Source organism: Salmo trutta, chromosome 37, assembly GCF_901001165.1.
Source record: "Salmo trutta chromosome 37, fSalTru1.1, whole genome shotgun sequence".
Taxonomy (NCBI): domain Eukaryota; kingdom Metazoa; phylum Chordata; class Actinopteri; order Salmoniformes; family Salmonidae; genus Salmo; species Salmo trutta.
The window spans coordinates 6,169,118-6,187,148 of NC_042993.1; the positions used below are offsets into that span (position 1 = coordinate 6,169,118).

General features: G+C 42.9%; 1 protein-coding gene across 1 annotated transcript in view; it reads left to right on the forward strand.

Annotated features, from left to right (window-relative positions):
- LOC115176925 (serine/threonine-protein kinase Nek11) overlaps window positions 1–12,748 on the forward strand; it is a 66,990-nt gene extending 54,242 nt beyond the window's left edge. Inside the window, exons 13-14 of the mRNA XM_029737323.1 lie at window positions 1,462–1,598; window positions 12,505–12,748. Coding sequence (XP_029593183.1) covers window positions 1,462–1,598; window positions 12,505–12,630 — 263 coding nt within the window. The 3' untranslated portion in view covers window positions 12,631–12,748. The remainder of the gene's footprint in view (window positions 1–1,461; window positions 1,599–12,504) is intronic.
- The last annotated feature ends 5,283 nt before the right edge of the window (window positions 12,749–18,031 follow it).

Here is an 18,031-nt window from a genome sequence, read left to right on the forward strand (position 1 = left end):
GAAGGAGGGGTGGACAGTGGGACCTGCTGTAGTGGGGCTGGTGGAGACGCTGGACGACCTCCTCCTCTCTCCCAACGATCCATCTTCTGCAGCACGCGATCCATGGCGGTGCCCAGATGTTGCAATATGGTCGCGTGCTGCTGGACGCACTCCTATATCTCTGAAGGGAGGGCGTCTGCTCCTGCTGACTCCATTCTTTCGGGTGAGTGATTCTGTTAGGAAGTCTGTGTGTAGCTGGTGTATAGGAGTCAGGCGCAGGACAGCAGATATGAGTAAATAACCAGATTTTACTCAACATATAATCAATGCAATACAAAAACAGAGCCCACAATAACGGACCTTCCTACATAGAAACAATCACTCACAAACAAACATGGGAGAACAGAGGGTTACATAAGGAACAGGTAATTGGGGGATTGAAACCAGGTGTGTAAGACAAAGACAAAACAAATGGAAAATGAAAAGTGGATCGGCGATGGCTAGAAGGCAGGTGACGTCGACCGCCGAACGCCGCCCGAACAAGGAGAGGGACCGACTTCGGCGGAAGTAGTGACATGGAGATAGTCCCGGTTTGAAATTGAACTTTTGTCTCCAGTACCAGTCAACACTGTATATTACAGGCTTCTGTGGCAGATAGGAAATAAACAATTATTGGAAATGAAATGAAAATGATTTCCACTCTCTTCCACACATTTTCTTTCTCTGTCTCGCTCCTCAGTGCTCTCTGTCTTTCTATTTTTCTGTCTCTATCTCTCTTCTCTCACTCTCTCTCTACCCGTTTCCCTCTCATTCAGGCAGACAGTAAGCTGCTGCAAAAGTAACTCAACGCCATACAGCTGTCACTCTCTTCTTTTCCTATCTCTTTCTCTTGTTCTTTCTCCGCACCCTTTCTCTTCCTCCCTCCCTCGCTACTTCACTCCGTGGAGAGGAGTCCCTGGACAGGCTGGTGCTCAGGTGCAGAGCACTAAGTGAGAAAATGGAAGTGTTCAAGAGATGGATGTTCCCAGTAGCACAGACATCCACCACAGCTTTTTCCCCAACACTCCCCCAACCCACACCAGCACACAACTGCTGGAAATATCTCAGAGAAAGAAAGTGAGAGTGAGATATAGAGAGAGGTAGAGAGATGTAGAGAGAGGTAGAGAGAGGTAGAGAGAGAGGTAGAGAGAGAGTATATGTGTGTCGTCCAACGTGCTCTGGAGAGGGAAAATGATCTACACCCTACATTTCAATACTGTTCTCCGTGAAGAAAATGGCCCCCATAGTGTTAGTCTTGCGTTATCTTTGCTTCAGTGTTTTGAACCAATCAGGCTTGTATTATCCATGATCCATCTCTCTGTATTCTCCCTACACTGCGTCACTTATTTTGTTTTGTTTGTTCCCCACTGTGTGTGTGTGTGTGTGTGTGTGTGTGTGTGTGTGTGTGTGTGTGTGTGTGTGTGTGTGTGTGTGTGTGTGTAGAGATCCCAGAGGACCCTCAGACTGCAGAGGTGTATTATTACATGGATGGATTTGAGTCCTGCACTGATGAAGAGGAGGAGGAAAGAGAGGAAGGGGACACCCTGACCTCAGAAACCCTCTGTCATACCTATGGACAGGTGAAGTCTGTGTGTGTGTGTGTGTGTGTGTGTGTGTGTGTGTGTGTGTGTGTGTGTGTGTGTGTGTGTGTGTGTGTGTGTGTGTGTGTGTGTGTGTGCATGCATCCGCGTGTGTGTGCATGTGTGTGCTTGCATGAGTGTGTGTCGGTGTATGCAAGCTCTGGAGCTACTTGAATTACTTCTCCCTGCTACTTGAAGACTGAGACAGACAGACAGACAGACAGACAGACAGACAGACAGACAGACAGACAGACAGACAGACAGACAGACAGACAGACAGACAGACAGACAGACAGACAGACAGACAGACAGACAGACAGACAGACAGACAGACAGACAGACAATCAAATCCTCTCTCCTGTGTGAAGACAGACAGACAGTTAATCAAGTCCTCTCTCCTGTGTGAAGACAGACAGACAGTTAACTTCTCTGGGCTAGGTGGGACGTGACCGTCCCACACTATTCAACAGCCAGTGAAATAGCATGGCGCGAAATACAAAACAGCAAAAATCTCAGAATTTCATTTTCTCAGACAATCAACTATTTTACACCATTTTAAAGATAAGACTCTTGTTAATCTAACCACATTGTCCGATTTCAAAAAGGCTTTACGGCGAAAGCATAAAATTAGATTATGTTAGGACATAAACTTCACAAGAAAATCCACACCGCCTTTTTCCAAGTGAGGACATGCATCACAAAAACCAAAAGTACAGCTAAAATATTCACTAACCTTTGATGATCTTCATCAGATGGCACTCATAGGACTTCATGTTATACAATACATGTATGTTTCCTTCGATAAAGTTCATATTTATATTCAAAAACAGCATTTTACATTGGCGCGTGAAGTTCAGAAAATATATTCCCACCAAAACTTCCGGTGAATGTGCACATCAATTTACAAAGATACTCATCATAAACGTTGATAAAATTTACAACAGTTATTGAAAGAATTATAGATACACTACTCCTTGACGCAACCGCTTTGTCAGATTTCAAAATAACTGTACGGAGAAAGCACATTGTTCAATTTTCTGAGTACATAGCTCAGCCATCGAAGCAAGCTATACAGCTACCCGCCAAGTTCTGGGATCAACAAAACTCTGAATTAGTATTATAAATATTCTCTTACCTTTGCTGATCTTCATCAGAATGCACTCCGAGGACTCCTACTTCCACAATAAATTTTCTTTTTGTTTTGAAATAATCCATATTTATGTTCAAATACCTCTGTTTTGTTCGTGCGTTCAGATCACTATCCAAAGGCATAACGCACGAGCCCAAAATCAGAGACGAAAAGTCAAATAGTTCCATTACCGTTCGTAGAAACATGTCAAACGTTGTTTACAATCAATCCTTAGGGTCTTTTTTAACATAAAACGTTGATAATATTCCAATAGCGTATTCATTCAAGAAGAAAAAGAAGGAGGGGCGCGCTGTCGGGCTCGCGCATCACCAAGTTCTTTGTCCATAGGCAGTCCACTCATTGACTGAGCTCCTATTCTCTGCCCAGTAACAGGAGAATGATGGAAAAACTTTCTGAAGGCTGTTGACAGCCAATGGAAGCCTTAGGAAGTGCAACGTGACCCCACAGACACTGTAGTTTCGATAGATATTCAAAAGAAGAACTACAATTCTCAGATTTCCACACTTCCTGGTTGGATTTTTCTCAGGTTTTTGCCTGCCATATGAGTTCTGTTATACTCACAGACATCATTCAAACAGTTTTAGAAACTTCAGAGTGTTTTCTATCCAAATCTACTAATAATATGCAAATATTTGACTCTGGGCCCGAGTATTAGGCAGTTTACTCTGGGCCCGCTTTTCATCCGAAATTGAAAATACTGCCCCCTATACCTTGACAGGTTAATCAAGTCCTCTCTCCTGTGTGAAGACAGACAGACAGACAGACAGACAGACAGACAGACAGACAGACAGACAGACAGACAGACAGACAGACAGACAGACAGACAGACAGACAGACAGACAGACAGACAGACAAGTCCTCTCTTCTGTGTGAAGACAGACAGACAGTTAATCAAGTCCTCTCTCCTCTGTGAAGACAGACAGACAGTTAATCAAGTCCTCTCTCCTGTGTGAAGACAGACAGACAGACAGACAGACAGACAGACAGACAGACAGACAGACAGACAGACAGACAGACAGACAGACAGACAGTCAATCAAGTCCTCTCTCCTGTGTGAAGACAGACAGACATACAGCCAATCAAGTCCTCTCTCCTGTGTGAAGACAGACAGACATAGAGCCAATCAAGTCCTCTCTCCTGTGTGGAGAGAGACAGACATACAGCCAATCAAATCCTCTCTTCTGTGTGAAGACAGACAGACATACAGCCAATCAAGTCCTCTCTCCTGTGTGAAGGTGAAAGGGGGAAAGTTCCAAGAAAGGATGTGGAGATGTATTGCCCTTTAGAGTGGTACTGACAGCTATCAGTGTCTCTCAGCCTTTTTCTCAAGTTGAAAAGCATTTTTATGGTATCTCTGGTGGCAACCATTGAATAAGCATACCATGATTATGAATCCGTTATTTAGAGTTGGGTTATAATGTTGTCAATGTAAAATCTGTGACTTTATGATGCCATGCATGTTTTCATAAAGTAATGCAGTCATTTATGGTGACAATAATGGCACTTTACATGTTATTTTGTGTAGAATATCAATAACCATTTAAACCTTGCTGTAGGCTATGATGCTCTAGAACCATCTCCCCATAACTTAGTCCTGATGTGGCTAGCACCCTCTCCCCATAACTTAGTCCTGATGTGGCTAGCTAGCCTCCATGCTACTGTATGGTGTCATTCCATTACTATGAATGGGAACATTCATTGCCACATCTGGGAAGCTTAACTTTCATGAACTCTTATGAGCCTTGTGTTTGTGGAAAGAGAATGAAAAACACAGAATGAAAAACAAGTGAAGGTGCATAGATCTCTATTTTAACATCCCTGACCAACACTGATGTGGCTAACACCCTCTCCCCTTAGTCCTGATGCAGCTAGCTAGTCTCCATTGACTGTCTGTCTTCACACAGGAGAGAAGACTTGATTGGTTATGTGTCTGTCTTCACACAAGAGAGAAGACTTGATTGACGGTCTGTCTGTCTTGACACAGGAGAGACGACTTGATTGACTATGTGTCTGTCTTGACACAGGAGAGAAGACTTGATTGACTGTCTGCACCAATTAATTTAATACATTCAAAATGATTGACAGACTATGAGGGGCGGGCCACACAGCATGGAACACAGCTTTAAACCGTTCTATTCTTAACTTCTGCCTGTTCTAATGCTCTGGTTTGTATTCTGTAGTGGTGGTGCATCTGGGTGGGGATTCAGGAGGGATTACTGTTGAATAATCCTGTGCTGGAGAATGTGGATAAATGTGTTTGTTGTGAGGGCTGGCTCAGGGGGATAAATGTGTTTGTTGTGAGGGCTGGCTCAGGGGGCTCGGGGCTTTTTGGAGCATTGTTCACTGGCACACTTTAGTGTTTGCCTCTTTATCAGTGAGATAATATTTGAATCAGTTTGGCTCCGTTGGCTCTCAGGTTTTTCTTATCCAGAGTTGCACAAAAGCCAACCACTAATCATCATTGAAGAAATCCAAACGAGAACAATGTGAATTCAGAGAGTAATTCTCCTCTGTGGCCGGATGCCAGAGAAGCGCCTTGGCAGGATGAGACTCTATGGTTTACCCAGGGATTCCCGGCTTTGTAGTCCTGGTGTGTGAGGACTTTCATTTCACACACACACACACACACACACACACACACACACACACACACACACACACACACACACACACACACACACACACACACACACACACACATACACACACACACACACCAACATTCTCATCATCATTGGATTAGCATGATAAGTATATTCAAAACATACATTAGCATGGTGGTTATTCCCTCTGCTTGTCCTGGTCATAAATACAACACAAGTGGTTTACACATTTGGTCTTTATAGGTTGATATTAGATTCACTTACAGATGTACAGTAGGATCTTAATTTGAGCCAGTTTGCTACAGTAGGAAAAGAATCCTGCAGCAACAGGAAATGTAAATTATTATGTGGATTATTATGAATGGACATTTTTTGTAGGGTTTGATACATTTTAAAGTGGAAATTACAAACTTTACAAGCCTTTTTAAACCTTAAACACACTACAAGTTTGCATTCTCAGTAACAAAAGAGTGATCAAATTAAGACCTACATCTACAATGATAGCACCAGACCTTGCCCAAGGCCACGAGCCTCACTGTGTAGTTAATGAGTGTTAATGTGCTGCGCTGTGCTGTGGGTCCAAACTCCCGTATGCAGCATTATGGAAATGTAATGATCCCACGTTGTTCAGATCAATCTAATCCCTACTAATTGCAGGCTTATTAGACATTACAACACAATACAATACAATGCAACACAATACAATATAATACAATGCAACACAAAACATTTACATTACATTTACATTTACGTAATTTAGCAGACGCTCTTATCCAGAGCGACTTACAAATTGATACAATACATTGCAACACAATACAATACAATACAATGCAACACAATACAATACAATGCAACACAATACAATACAACACAATACAATACAACACAACACAATACAATACAACACAACACAATACAAAACCTTATGAGACTTGAGGCTTCTCTAGCCAGACTGCAAGCTCATTTAGTAACAGAACACCTCTGATAACAAATCCCTGACACAGGATATACTGTACAGATGTAGGCTCTTAATTTGAGCCAGTTTGATACAGCAGGAAAATAATCCTGCAGCCAAAGGAAATCAGAATTATTATGTGGATTTTAATTAATGGACAGTTTTGTAGGTGCTGATACATTTTTCGTTAGAGCATATTAAGTCTGACATTTCTAAGTAGAAATTACACACTTTAGAAGCCTTTTTAAAACTCAAATACACTACAAGTTGGCATTAACTGCTTTGCAGGAAAATTCTCATCAACAAAAGAGTGATCAAATGAAGATCCTACATCTGTACATTTGTCAGTATCAGTATTTTAACCTTAATATCTTATACATTGAATACCATAACTTTTATTATGGCAAGACCATCTAGGGTTGTTGTCATGACCGCAGTCAAATTCCATGTGACCGTTGAGCAGTGGCGTGCATTCATGGATGCCAAGGGAAGCCAGGCTTCCCCAACATTACCAAGAAAAAATTAAAAAACATAAAATAATTTATCTTTCATCTGTTTCAGAATTTTCCGTCAATTCGCAAGAGGCTGAATGTATCTCACAGGAGAAAGCATCCGAGCGAGTGAAACAGTGTCCCTCTGTCTCTCTACGTGTAGGCCATCTTTCTGATGCTGTCTGGTCCAAATAAGTATGACATTGATGCCGCCCATAGCATTGAAGGCAAGGGAAGCCAGCGAGCATTTGGCCTGCCTTGACAAAAAAAGTATAAAAAATGTGCTAATCAGCGTTGAGCTAAACTGAGCGAGCTCAAATGTGAATGGTCCTGGCGCACCAAAAGGACAGCTTGGATTTGCGTCACTCCTATGAAATACCATTGAGAGCATAAATCATTGACAGAAAATCCTCCGGTGGCTAGCTAGCCAGCTAGCTAAAATTGTCCCTTTCCTAAATTAGTAATGGACTGAGATAGGGCTGGGCGATATGGCCAAAACATTATATCACGTTATTTAAAAACAATTGACAGTATGACATATTTGACGGTATTTTATGTTTTTTAATAATAAAAGTTCTAAATTAGCTTTATTAGTAGTGCATGACTCTAGGTTGGCAACACATACATTCTAAGTGATTTCAATGGGTCTTTCTCTATTCTGATTGTTTTATACTGTTCAATTCAACTTCAACCCCAAAAAAGTCATCATTGTCATCAATTTCTGCATTTGAGATAATTTCCACACTGCCACATAGGGCTGCACAATATGGGCAAGCAATCTGGGCCTTATTTTTAACCAAATGTTGCAATTTGACTTGCGATTCAGAGCAAAACACTTGGGTTAACTGTTGGAATCATGGAAATAGAATGTCTATTCAAATTATAGAGTTAGAATATAATAGTGGGCACTTTTAATACAGTGTTGCTTGACATGACAATGAATGAAAATGCAAGGGAGGAGTTATTGTGACAGGGTAGGAAGTAATGTGTTTCCTAGGGGACCTATTATCTTTGGCTACATTGAATGTTTTCTCTTAGCTACTTCATGTAGCTAACATATTCTTGCTTTGCGTTTACCTCTTTAATTTAGAAGACACTGTTGCTGATTTAGGTCTACACCATCACTGGTATTATCAGGCTGTATAGCTAATTACGCTTGCTCTTACTCAGTACATTTATTAGCAGAGCTAGTGATTAGCATTAGCGGCTAAGAAAAGACAAACTAGCTGTTTGCAGATGTAAGAAACACACGCTAATAGTGTAATTATAGAATCCTTGTAGAACTGCATCGTTGTCAACATTGTTGTATGTGCTACATTGACCATGCAGACTGTACGTGTCCCCTGGTCGAGGAACAACAAATGCGCTCCTTAAGTGACGGGGCGTGGCTAGGTCTGCGTGGAAAGCATTATGGAGAGAGTGGAGAGAGATGATTCAAGTAGCAAAGTAAACTATAAAAATGGGCGTTACACACAGCGTATCACATTTTAACAAACCAAACATTCAAATACAGTTATAGAAGGTAGACTAAAAACCCAAACCGGTCCGTGCATCAATACCGGTATATCGCAAAAAACTGTATACCGCCCAGCCCTAGACTGAGATAAAGATTTGGAGTTGTGCTTTTACTTAATCCTCCTTACAGGCCAATGATTATAATGGTGATTCTGATCCAACCATTAATGAATACATTGTTGGGCCTGAGATGATGGAAGTTCAATATGTAGCAAGATGTAGAAGACCAATGAACTTCTTAGGGCTAGGCCTCTTTTTTTCTCCACTTCCTGTGTGAATGACGTGCCCAAAGTAAACTGCCTGTAGCTCAGGCTCTGAAGCCAGGATATGCATATAATTGGTACCATTGGAAAGAAAACACTTTGATGTTTGTAGAAATGTTAAAATAATGTAGGAGAATATAACACAATAGATATGGTAGGAGAAAATCCAAAGAAAAAACAACCGGAATTTATTTTTGAGAGAGAACTTCCTCTTAGAAATGCAAGAGAAAGGTCATATTTAGCTCCCAGGATGCAATTCCTATGGCTTCCACAGGGTGTCAGCAGTCTATGTTCAAGGTTTCAGGCTTGTAACTTCAAAAACGAATAAGAAATATCAGTTTTAGTAGAGGGACACAGTCTTGGAAATTCATGTTTGCGCGCGCCATGAAGACATTACGCACCTGCTAAAATCAGTTTCCCATTGAACATACTTCTTTCTTGAAAGAAATATTATAGTTTGATTACATTTTAGGGTATCTGAGGAGTAAATAGAAACGTATTTTGACTTTTCTAAACAAAGTTTAGTGGTAGATTTTCGGATTCCTTTCTCTGCAAATTGAACTTGTGGATTACTCAAATCGTTGGCGCCAACTAAAAGGACTTTTAGGGATATAAAGAAGGATTTTATCTAATAAAACGACACTACATGTTATCGCTGGGACCCTTTGGATGACAAATCAGAGGGAGATTTTCAAAAAGTAAGTGAACATTTAATCGTTGTATGTGAATGTATGAAACCTGTGCCGGTGGAAAAATATTTTGATGTGGGCAGCCATCCTCAAACAATCGCATGGCATGTTTTCGCTGTAATAACTACTGTAAATCGAACAGTGCAGTTAGATTAACAAGAATTTAAGCTTACTGCCGATATAAGACACTTATATGTAAATAAATGTTTAAAATCCATCATATTTATGACTATTTATTTCAATTGCGCTCCCTCCAGTTTCACCAGAAATTGTCCCGCTAGTGGGACACCTAGCCCTAAGAAGTTTTAAGTAGCTAACTTTGCCCGTGAATAGAAGTTAGGCTAGCGAGCCAGCATTTTAGCCAGGTAGCCTAGGACAACAAAAAATAAAAGCGTGTACTGTATGACAGAGTGATAGACCGTTTCATCAACATGAAAGAGAGGAGGATGGCATTGACGTTTCTCTACAAGTAGGGTGAGTCAACATGTTTTTCTACTTGCATGAACGCACACACACACAAATCAGAACCATGGACAGCCACATCATATTTAGCTTACATTGATTGTCCTAAATAGTTTTTGGTATCTTTTAGTTGTCACTGTATTAGACTAAGCAGAGGTGATTTGATGATGTTGAAATTGGGCTGGAACAGTGGAGGCTCCTGTTTTCTTTGCGACTTGTAGTAACTCTGTCATTCTAAAGCAACAGTTGTTTAGTGGTCCGAAAATGTCGGGAACATTAACTTGCTTTACCATGCAGTAGGTCATGTAACTGTCTGTTACTGTAAATACAATATGCTTTGTGGACTTCACGAGACAGAGGTTGCTCTCCAGTTTTGTGATAAAACAAAGGTGTGGTTGAATTTATTCTGCCACTGTGTCTTACATTTACATCATTTAGCAGACGCTCTTATCCAGAGCGACTTACAGTAGTGAATGCATACATTTCATACATTTATTTTATTTTTCTCTGTGCTGGCCCCCCGTGGGAATCGAACCCACAACCCTGGTGTTGCAAACACCATGCTCTACCAACTGAGCTACAGGGAAGGCTCTTCTTATTGTCTAGGCCTTTAGGCCTGTATATCACTGTGGCAAGGCATGTGAACTAGCAGGTTGTAGAGCAAACAACGCAATTATCACAACACATAGGTTGTAATATGGATCTTTTTGAGGGTGTGGGCTTCCCCAGTGATTTTACCCATGCACCACTACTGCCACTGAGTCACGGCAGTCTCCTCCTATTCTGCGCTCTGTAAGCCTACATGAATGGTGCTGATGCATTGGTGGTACCCAACTCACTAACGGCTGTCAGGTTGCTAATGAATGGTCTGGTACTCAGCGCTCTATTGTCCCTCTAATCACTCTGACATCAATGCAAATTAAATAAAAAATCACATGACATTAAACACTTCCTGATTTGAATTTGTATAATCTGAATAATGAGAATAAATGCTGATGGGACTTAGAGGTCCCGTTTTGAAATGGACTCGGGGCTTTCCCAGCTGGACACAATTAATTTTTAAAACGTTCACCCGGGTCCACACCAGGTCCGGTCCGAGTGAGGGAAGTAGTAGAAAAGCACATTTTTTTGGTACTTTATTAACCAGAGCAGAGGAAGGGAGACAAACAGAGCATGGTGCTAGGGAGCAGGGGAGAGGCTGTGTGGGTGTGGTTGTGTGTGCAATGTGAGTGACATGGGAGCTGGCACAGAAATACAGAGAGACACAGAGAGAGACACAGAGAGAGACACAGAGAGAGACACAGAGAGAGACAGAGAGAGAGACAGAGAGAGAGAGACAAAGAGGCAGAGACACAGAGAGAGACAGAGAGACGGCAAGTACTATTAACTCGCGCTAGTAGACTAACTTCTTGCTAGTTATTTATCATCCCATCTGATTACATAATACCTGTCTTGACTAGGGTATTCTTGAGCTAGTTCATTCTTAATTTATTTATGCAATGATTTGCATTCAGCATTCTACCCCCCCTGCAGAGAAAAAATATATTTCCTCCTTCCTTCTTTCCCCTGACACACACATGAGGGGATATGTCAAGGCTGCAACCCAATCTCTTCCCACTGCACCATGAGAGAAGGAAGGCCAAGCTAGATTAAAACTATTTGTCACTGTTGGGAGAAAGGACAGGAGAAAGGAGAAAGGTAGAAAAGAACAAAGCGAGCAAATAAAAAAGAAGAATTCAGCTTTGGGAGTTGGTAAATGAGTGTGTTGCCAGGGATAAGGATGGATGTAGACAGGTAGTTGGATGTAGACTTTCAGCTGTGCTGGTGTCAGAGTGAATCCAGTGGAGGAGAGACGGTTTAGACTAGTTCTCTCTTAACGATGCACTTCCTCCTTGTACAGGTTTGTCCTCCTAGATGAAGACACATTTCCCACAGATTCATTAGTTCTATAGTAGGGCACTGCACGCTTCACCTCACCTCTGAGATGGTGCCAGTGTGGCTTCATCTAAATACTCACTCATCTTCTCCAGCTCCTTGTAGCTTGCCCTGCGACATTAGGCTCTCCACGCCGTCCTGTTGGATGACAGTAACGCAGGGTAACGGGGGTGACTCCCTCTTTCCCCTCCTTTGTCACATGGATGTGGCACACATCACACTGCTGTACCCAGGAGAGTCCAGCCAGGGTCTAACACACACTGAGGCCATGCAGCAGCTGCTGTTTCCTGGCCCCTTGGAGCCTCATCAATGGAGAAGTTGTCATGTGACGCCACGGAGAGGAGCTCCTTCTGACAATCTGACAGCTGAAAGATGTCTCATGGCTGATGTTTGCATTTCTCCTCAGCAGCGGTGCCATGGTGGTGTGGTGCCCTGGGGGCCACGGAGAGAGGGGGATGCTGGGATGTGAGGTCTATACAGACAGTGTGATTGGCTGTTGCTGTCTCTAGGGGGAGGGGATCGGAACCCCTACCTGACATATCTGACAGGGTCGGGGGAATCCCTGAGAGAGATGCTGTGTGCTTGTTGTTGTTGTACAGCTCAGCTCACTGACCTCCATCTCCTGAGATCCACTACCTCTCTGTGTGTAGTTGGACTGTTTGGACACCTGCTCAAATGATTCTCTAGGTTTGTTTTATACCGGTGAAAAATACTCAGGATACTCCAGCACATGTATTATGATGACCGTTTGACCATGTCATTTACATCGAAATGCCAAGTTTAACAGCTGTAAACATAATAAACCATAACTGAGTGTGAACTCTGACCTTTGCTGTTCCTCAGGACAGCGACCTGGAGGCCATGATGAGACACATGGAGCAGGTTCTGGAAGGAGAGCTCAGCGGTGAGTTAGAAGACACACAGGTGCGCACAAACACACCATGCAGGGGGTCGATGGACTTGTCCTAATGGTAGCAGAGTAGTGAGGAACCAGGTTACAAGTGCTCTGCAGTGGTAATTGATGTAGCTGCAGCCTACCGATGTTAAGGATATTGATGGGTTTCCACACCGTGAACACACTCTCACATTAACTGTACTGGAAGGCCTGTGGTGGGCTGAGAGCATGTCTGGTTGGAGCATTGATCAGGTCTTTCACTGTGCTGCTATTTACCGCTGCTAGAGTAGCTATATCAGATGTACTGTGCTTACCTTCATATGGATGTCTGGATAGGGCTTGGATGTTTTCCATGCATTACATCCTCTATACCTTATTAGGCTTCTTCCTCCTGATGTGTTGAACACGTTGATGTTGTGTGTTCTATAGGTAGGTGTAAATCCTCCTCTCTCACCGTCCAGCATGCTCACCACAACACCATTCAATGCATTTCCTGTCAAGCTCCCTTCTTTCTAAACAAGTAAAATAAGCACTTATTTTGCCTCTATTTTCAAGTTCTCCATTTGATATTTGAAGAAATTGCTGAAGTTACTCCTGTGTGTCCAAGCGCCAGACTACTGTCTGTTCTGTCACTAACAACAGACAGACTAGTTATCTCTGTGTGTCCAAGCGCCAGACTACTGTCTGTTCTGTCACTAACAACAGACAGACTAGTTATCTCTGTGTGTCCAAGCACCAGACTACTGTCTGTTCTGTCACTAACAACAGACAGACTAGTTATCTCTGTGTGTCCAAGCGCCAGACTACTGTCTGTTCTGTCACTAACAACAGACAGACTAGTTATCTCTGTGTGTCCAAGCACCAGACTACTGTCTGTTCTGTCACTAACAACAGACAGACTAGTTATCTCTGTGTGTCCAAGCGCCAGACTACTGTCTGTTCTGTCACTAACAACAGACAGACTAGTTATCTCTGTGTGTCCAAGCACCAGACTACTGTCTGTTCTGTCACTAACAACAGACAGACTAGTTATCTCTGTGTGTCCAAGCACCAGACTACTGTCTGTTCTGTCACTAACAACAGACAGACTAGTTATCTCTGTGTGTCCAAGCACCAGACTACTGTCTGTTCTGTCTCTAACAACAGACAGACTAGTTATCTCTGTGTGTCCAAGCGCCAGACTACTGTCTGTTCTGTCACTAACAACAGACAGACTAGTTATCTCTGTGTGTCCAAGCACCAGACTACTGTCTGTTCTGTCACTAACAACAGACAGACTAGTTATCTCTGTGTGTCCAAGCACCAGACTACTGTCTGTTCTGTCACTAACAACAGACAGACTAGTTATCTCTGTGTGTCCAAGCACCAGACTACTGTCTGTTCTGTCACTAACAACAGACAGACTAGTTATCTCTGTGTGTCCAAGCACCAGACTACTGTCTGTTCTGTCACTAACAACAGACAGACTAGTTATCTCTGTGTGTCCAAGCACCAGACTACTGTCTGTTCTGTCACTAACAACAGACAGACTAGTTATCTCTGTGTGTCCAAGCACCAGACTACTGTCTGTTCTGTCACTAACAACAGACAGACTAGTTATCTCTGTGTGTCCAAGCACCAGACTACTGTCTGTTCTGTCACTAACAACAGACAGACTAGTTATCTCTGTGTGTCCAAGCACCAGACTACTGTCTGTTCTGTCACTAACAACAGACAGACTAGTTATCTCTGTGTGTCCAAGCACCAGACTACTGTCTGTTCTGTCACTAACAACAGACAGACTAGTTATCTCTGTGTGTCCAAGCGCCAGACTACTGTCTGTTCTGTCACTAACAACAGACAGACTAGTTATCTCTGTGTGTCCAAGCGCCAGACTACTGTCTGTTCTGTCACTAACAACAGACAGACTAGTTATCTCTGTGTGTCCAAGCACCAGACTACTGTCTGTTCTGTCACTAACAACAGACAGACTAGTTATCTCTGTGTGTCCAAGCACCAGACTACTGTCTGTTCTGTCACTAACAACAGACAGACTAGTTATCTCTGTGTGTCCAAGCACCAGACTACTGTCTGTTCTGTCACTAACAACAGACAGACTAGTTATCTCTGTGTGTCCAAGCACCAGACTACTGTCTGTTCTGTCACTAACAACAGACAGACTAGTTATCTCTGTGTGTCCAAGCACCAGACTACTGTCTGTTCTGTCACTAACAACAGACAGACTAGTTATCTCTGTGTGTCCAAGCACCAGACTACTGTCTGTTCTGTCACTAACAACAGACAGACTAGTTATCTCTGTGTGTCCAAGCACCAGACTACTGTCTGTTCTGTCACTAACAACAGACAGACTAGTTATCTCTGTGTGTCCAAGCACCAGACTACTGTCTGTTCTGTCACTAACAACAGACAGACTAGTTATCTCTGTGTGTCCAAGCACCAGACTACTGTCTGTTCTGTCACTAACAACAGACAGACTAGTTATCTCTGTGTGTCCAAGCACCAGACTACTGTCTGTTCTGTCACTAACAACAGACAGACTAGTTATCTCTGTGTGTCCAAGCGACCAGACTACTGTCTGTTTGTCACTAACAACAGACAGACTAGTTATCTCTGTGTGTCCAAGCACCAGACTACTGTCTGTTCTGTCACTAACAACAGACAGACTAGTTATCTCCTGTGTGTCCAAGCACCAGACTACTGTCTGTTCTGTCACTAACAACAGACAGACTAGTTATCTCTGTGTGTCCAAGCGCCAGACTACTGTCTGTTCTGTCACTAACAACAGACAGACTAGTTATCTCTGTGTGTCCAAGCACCAGACTACTGTCTGTTCTGTCACTAACAACAGACAGACTAGTTATCTCTGTGTGTCCAAGCACCAGACTACTGTCTGTTCTGTCACTAACAACAGACAGACTAGTTATCTCTGTGTGTCCAAGCGCCAGACTACTGTCTGTTTTGTCACTAACAACAGACAGACTAGTTATCTCTGTGTGTCCAAGCGCCAGACTACTGTCTGTTCTGTCACTAACAACAGACAGACTAGTTATCTCTGTGTGTCCAAGCGCCAGACTAGTCTGTTCTGTCACTAACAACAGACAGACTAGTTATCTCTGTGTGTCCAAGCGCCAGACTACTGTCTGTTCTGTCACTAACAACAGACAGACTAGTTATCTCTGTGTGTCCAAGCACCAGACTACTGTCTGTTCTGTCACTAACAACAGACAGACTAGTTATCTCTGTGTGTCCAAGCACCAGACTACTGTCTGTTCTGTCACTAACAACAGACAGACTAGTTATCTCTGTGTGTCCAAGCGCCAGACTACTGTCTGTTCTGTCACTAACAACAGACAGACTAGTTATCTCTGTGTGTCCAAGCGCCAGACTACTGTCTGTTCTGTCACTAACAACAGACAGACTAGTTATCTCTGTGTGTCCAAGCACCAGACTAGTCTGTTCTGTCACTAACAACAGACAGACTAGTTATCTCTGTGTGTCCAAGCACCAGACTACTGTCTGTTCTGTCACTAACAACAGACAGACTAGTTATCTCTGTGTGTCCAAGCGCCAGACTACTGTCTGTTCTGTCACTAACAACAGACAGACTAGTTATCTCTGTGTGTCCAAGCGCCAGACTACTGTCTGTTCTGTCACTAACAACAGACAGACTAGTTATCTCTGTGTGTCCAAGCACCAGACTACTGTCTGTTCTGTCACTAACAACAGACAGACTAGTTATCTCTGTGTGTCCAAGCACCAGACTAGTCTGTTCTGTCACTAACAACAGACAGACTAGTTATCTCTGTGTGTCCAAGCACCAGACTACTGTCTGTTCTGTCACTAACAACAGACAGACTAGTTATCTCTGTGTGTCCAAGCACCAGACTACTGTCTGTTCTGTCACTAACAACAGACAGACTAGTTATCTCTGTGTGTCCAAGCACCAGACTACTGTCTGTTCTGTCACTAACAACAGACAGACTAGTTATCTCTGTGTGTCCAAGCACCAGACTACTGTCTGTTCTGTCACTAACAACAGACAGACTAGTTATCTCTGTGTGTCCAAGCACCAGACTACTGTCTGTTCTGTCACTAACAACAGACAGACTAGTTATCTCTGTGTGTCCAAGCGCCAGACTACTGTCTGTTCTGTCACTAACAACAGACAGACTAGTTATCTCTGTGTGTCCAAGCACCAGACTACTGTCTGTTCTGTCACTAACAACAGACAGACTAGTTATCTCTGTGTGTCCAAGCGCCAGACTACTGTCTGTTCTGTCACTAACAACAGACAGACTAGTTATCTCTGTGTGTCCAAGCACCAGACTACTGTCTGTTCTGTCACTAACAACAGACAGACTAGTTATCTCTGTGTGTCCAAGCACCAGACTACTGTCTGTTCTGTCACTAACAACAGACAGACTAGTTATCTCTGTGTGTCCAAGCACCAGACTACTGTCTGTTCTGTCTCTAACAACAGACAGACTAGTTATCTCTGTGTGTCCAAGCACCAGACTACTGTCTGTTCTGTCACTAACAACAGACAGACTAGTTATCTCTGTGTGTCCAAGCGCCAGACTACTGTCTGTTCTGTCACTAACAACAGACAGACTAGTTATCTCTGTGTGTCCAAGCACCAGACTACTGTCTGTTCTGTCACTAACAACAGACAGACTAGTTATCTCTGTGTGTCCAAGCACCAGACTACTGTCTGTTCTGTCACTAACAACAGACAGACTAGTTATCTCTGTGTGTCCAAGCGCCAGACTACTGTCTGTTCTGTCACTAACAACAGACAGACTAGTTATCTCTGTGTGTCCAAGCACCAGACTACTGTCTGTTCTGTCACTAACAACAGACAGACTAGTTATCTCTGTGTGTCCAAGCGCTAGGAAAACTAGCTAAAAAAACACAGCCAAAAACAAGCTAAAATTCCAGTAAATTCAACTGTACTCAGTTGATATTGTAATGGTGAATATTATACCACGGGTATGACAAAACATTCATTTTTACTCTTCTAATTACGTTTGTAACCAGTTTATAATAGCAATAAGGCACCTCAGGGGTTTGTGGTATATGGCCAATATACCACGGCTAAGGGCTGTATCCAGGCACTCCGCTTTGCCTAAGAACAGCCCTTAGCCGTGGTATATTGGCCATATACAACACCCCCTCTGGCCTTATTGCTTAACTGTTGCTGTCCTCTTAGGTTGATGTGTTCATCTGAATATTTTGGGCTCTGACAGATGGGCTTGGTGTTCTCTCTAACAGGTTGTGCTGAAGTCCTACGCTCTATGTATCCCTCCATGGTGTTTACTTAAACAGGGAAGGGAGTGGAGAGCAACAGTGGTCTGGTGGATAGGAAAAGACTATTCTCCATGCACACAACACATTGCCATAGAGGCTATAGAATGGAAAGGAATGCATGTTTAATCCACAGAGAATGTAAATGCATGCCTGTTTAATCCACAGAGA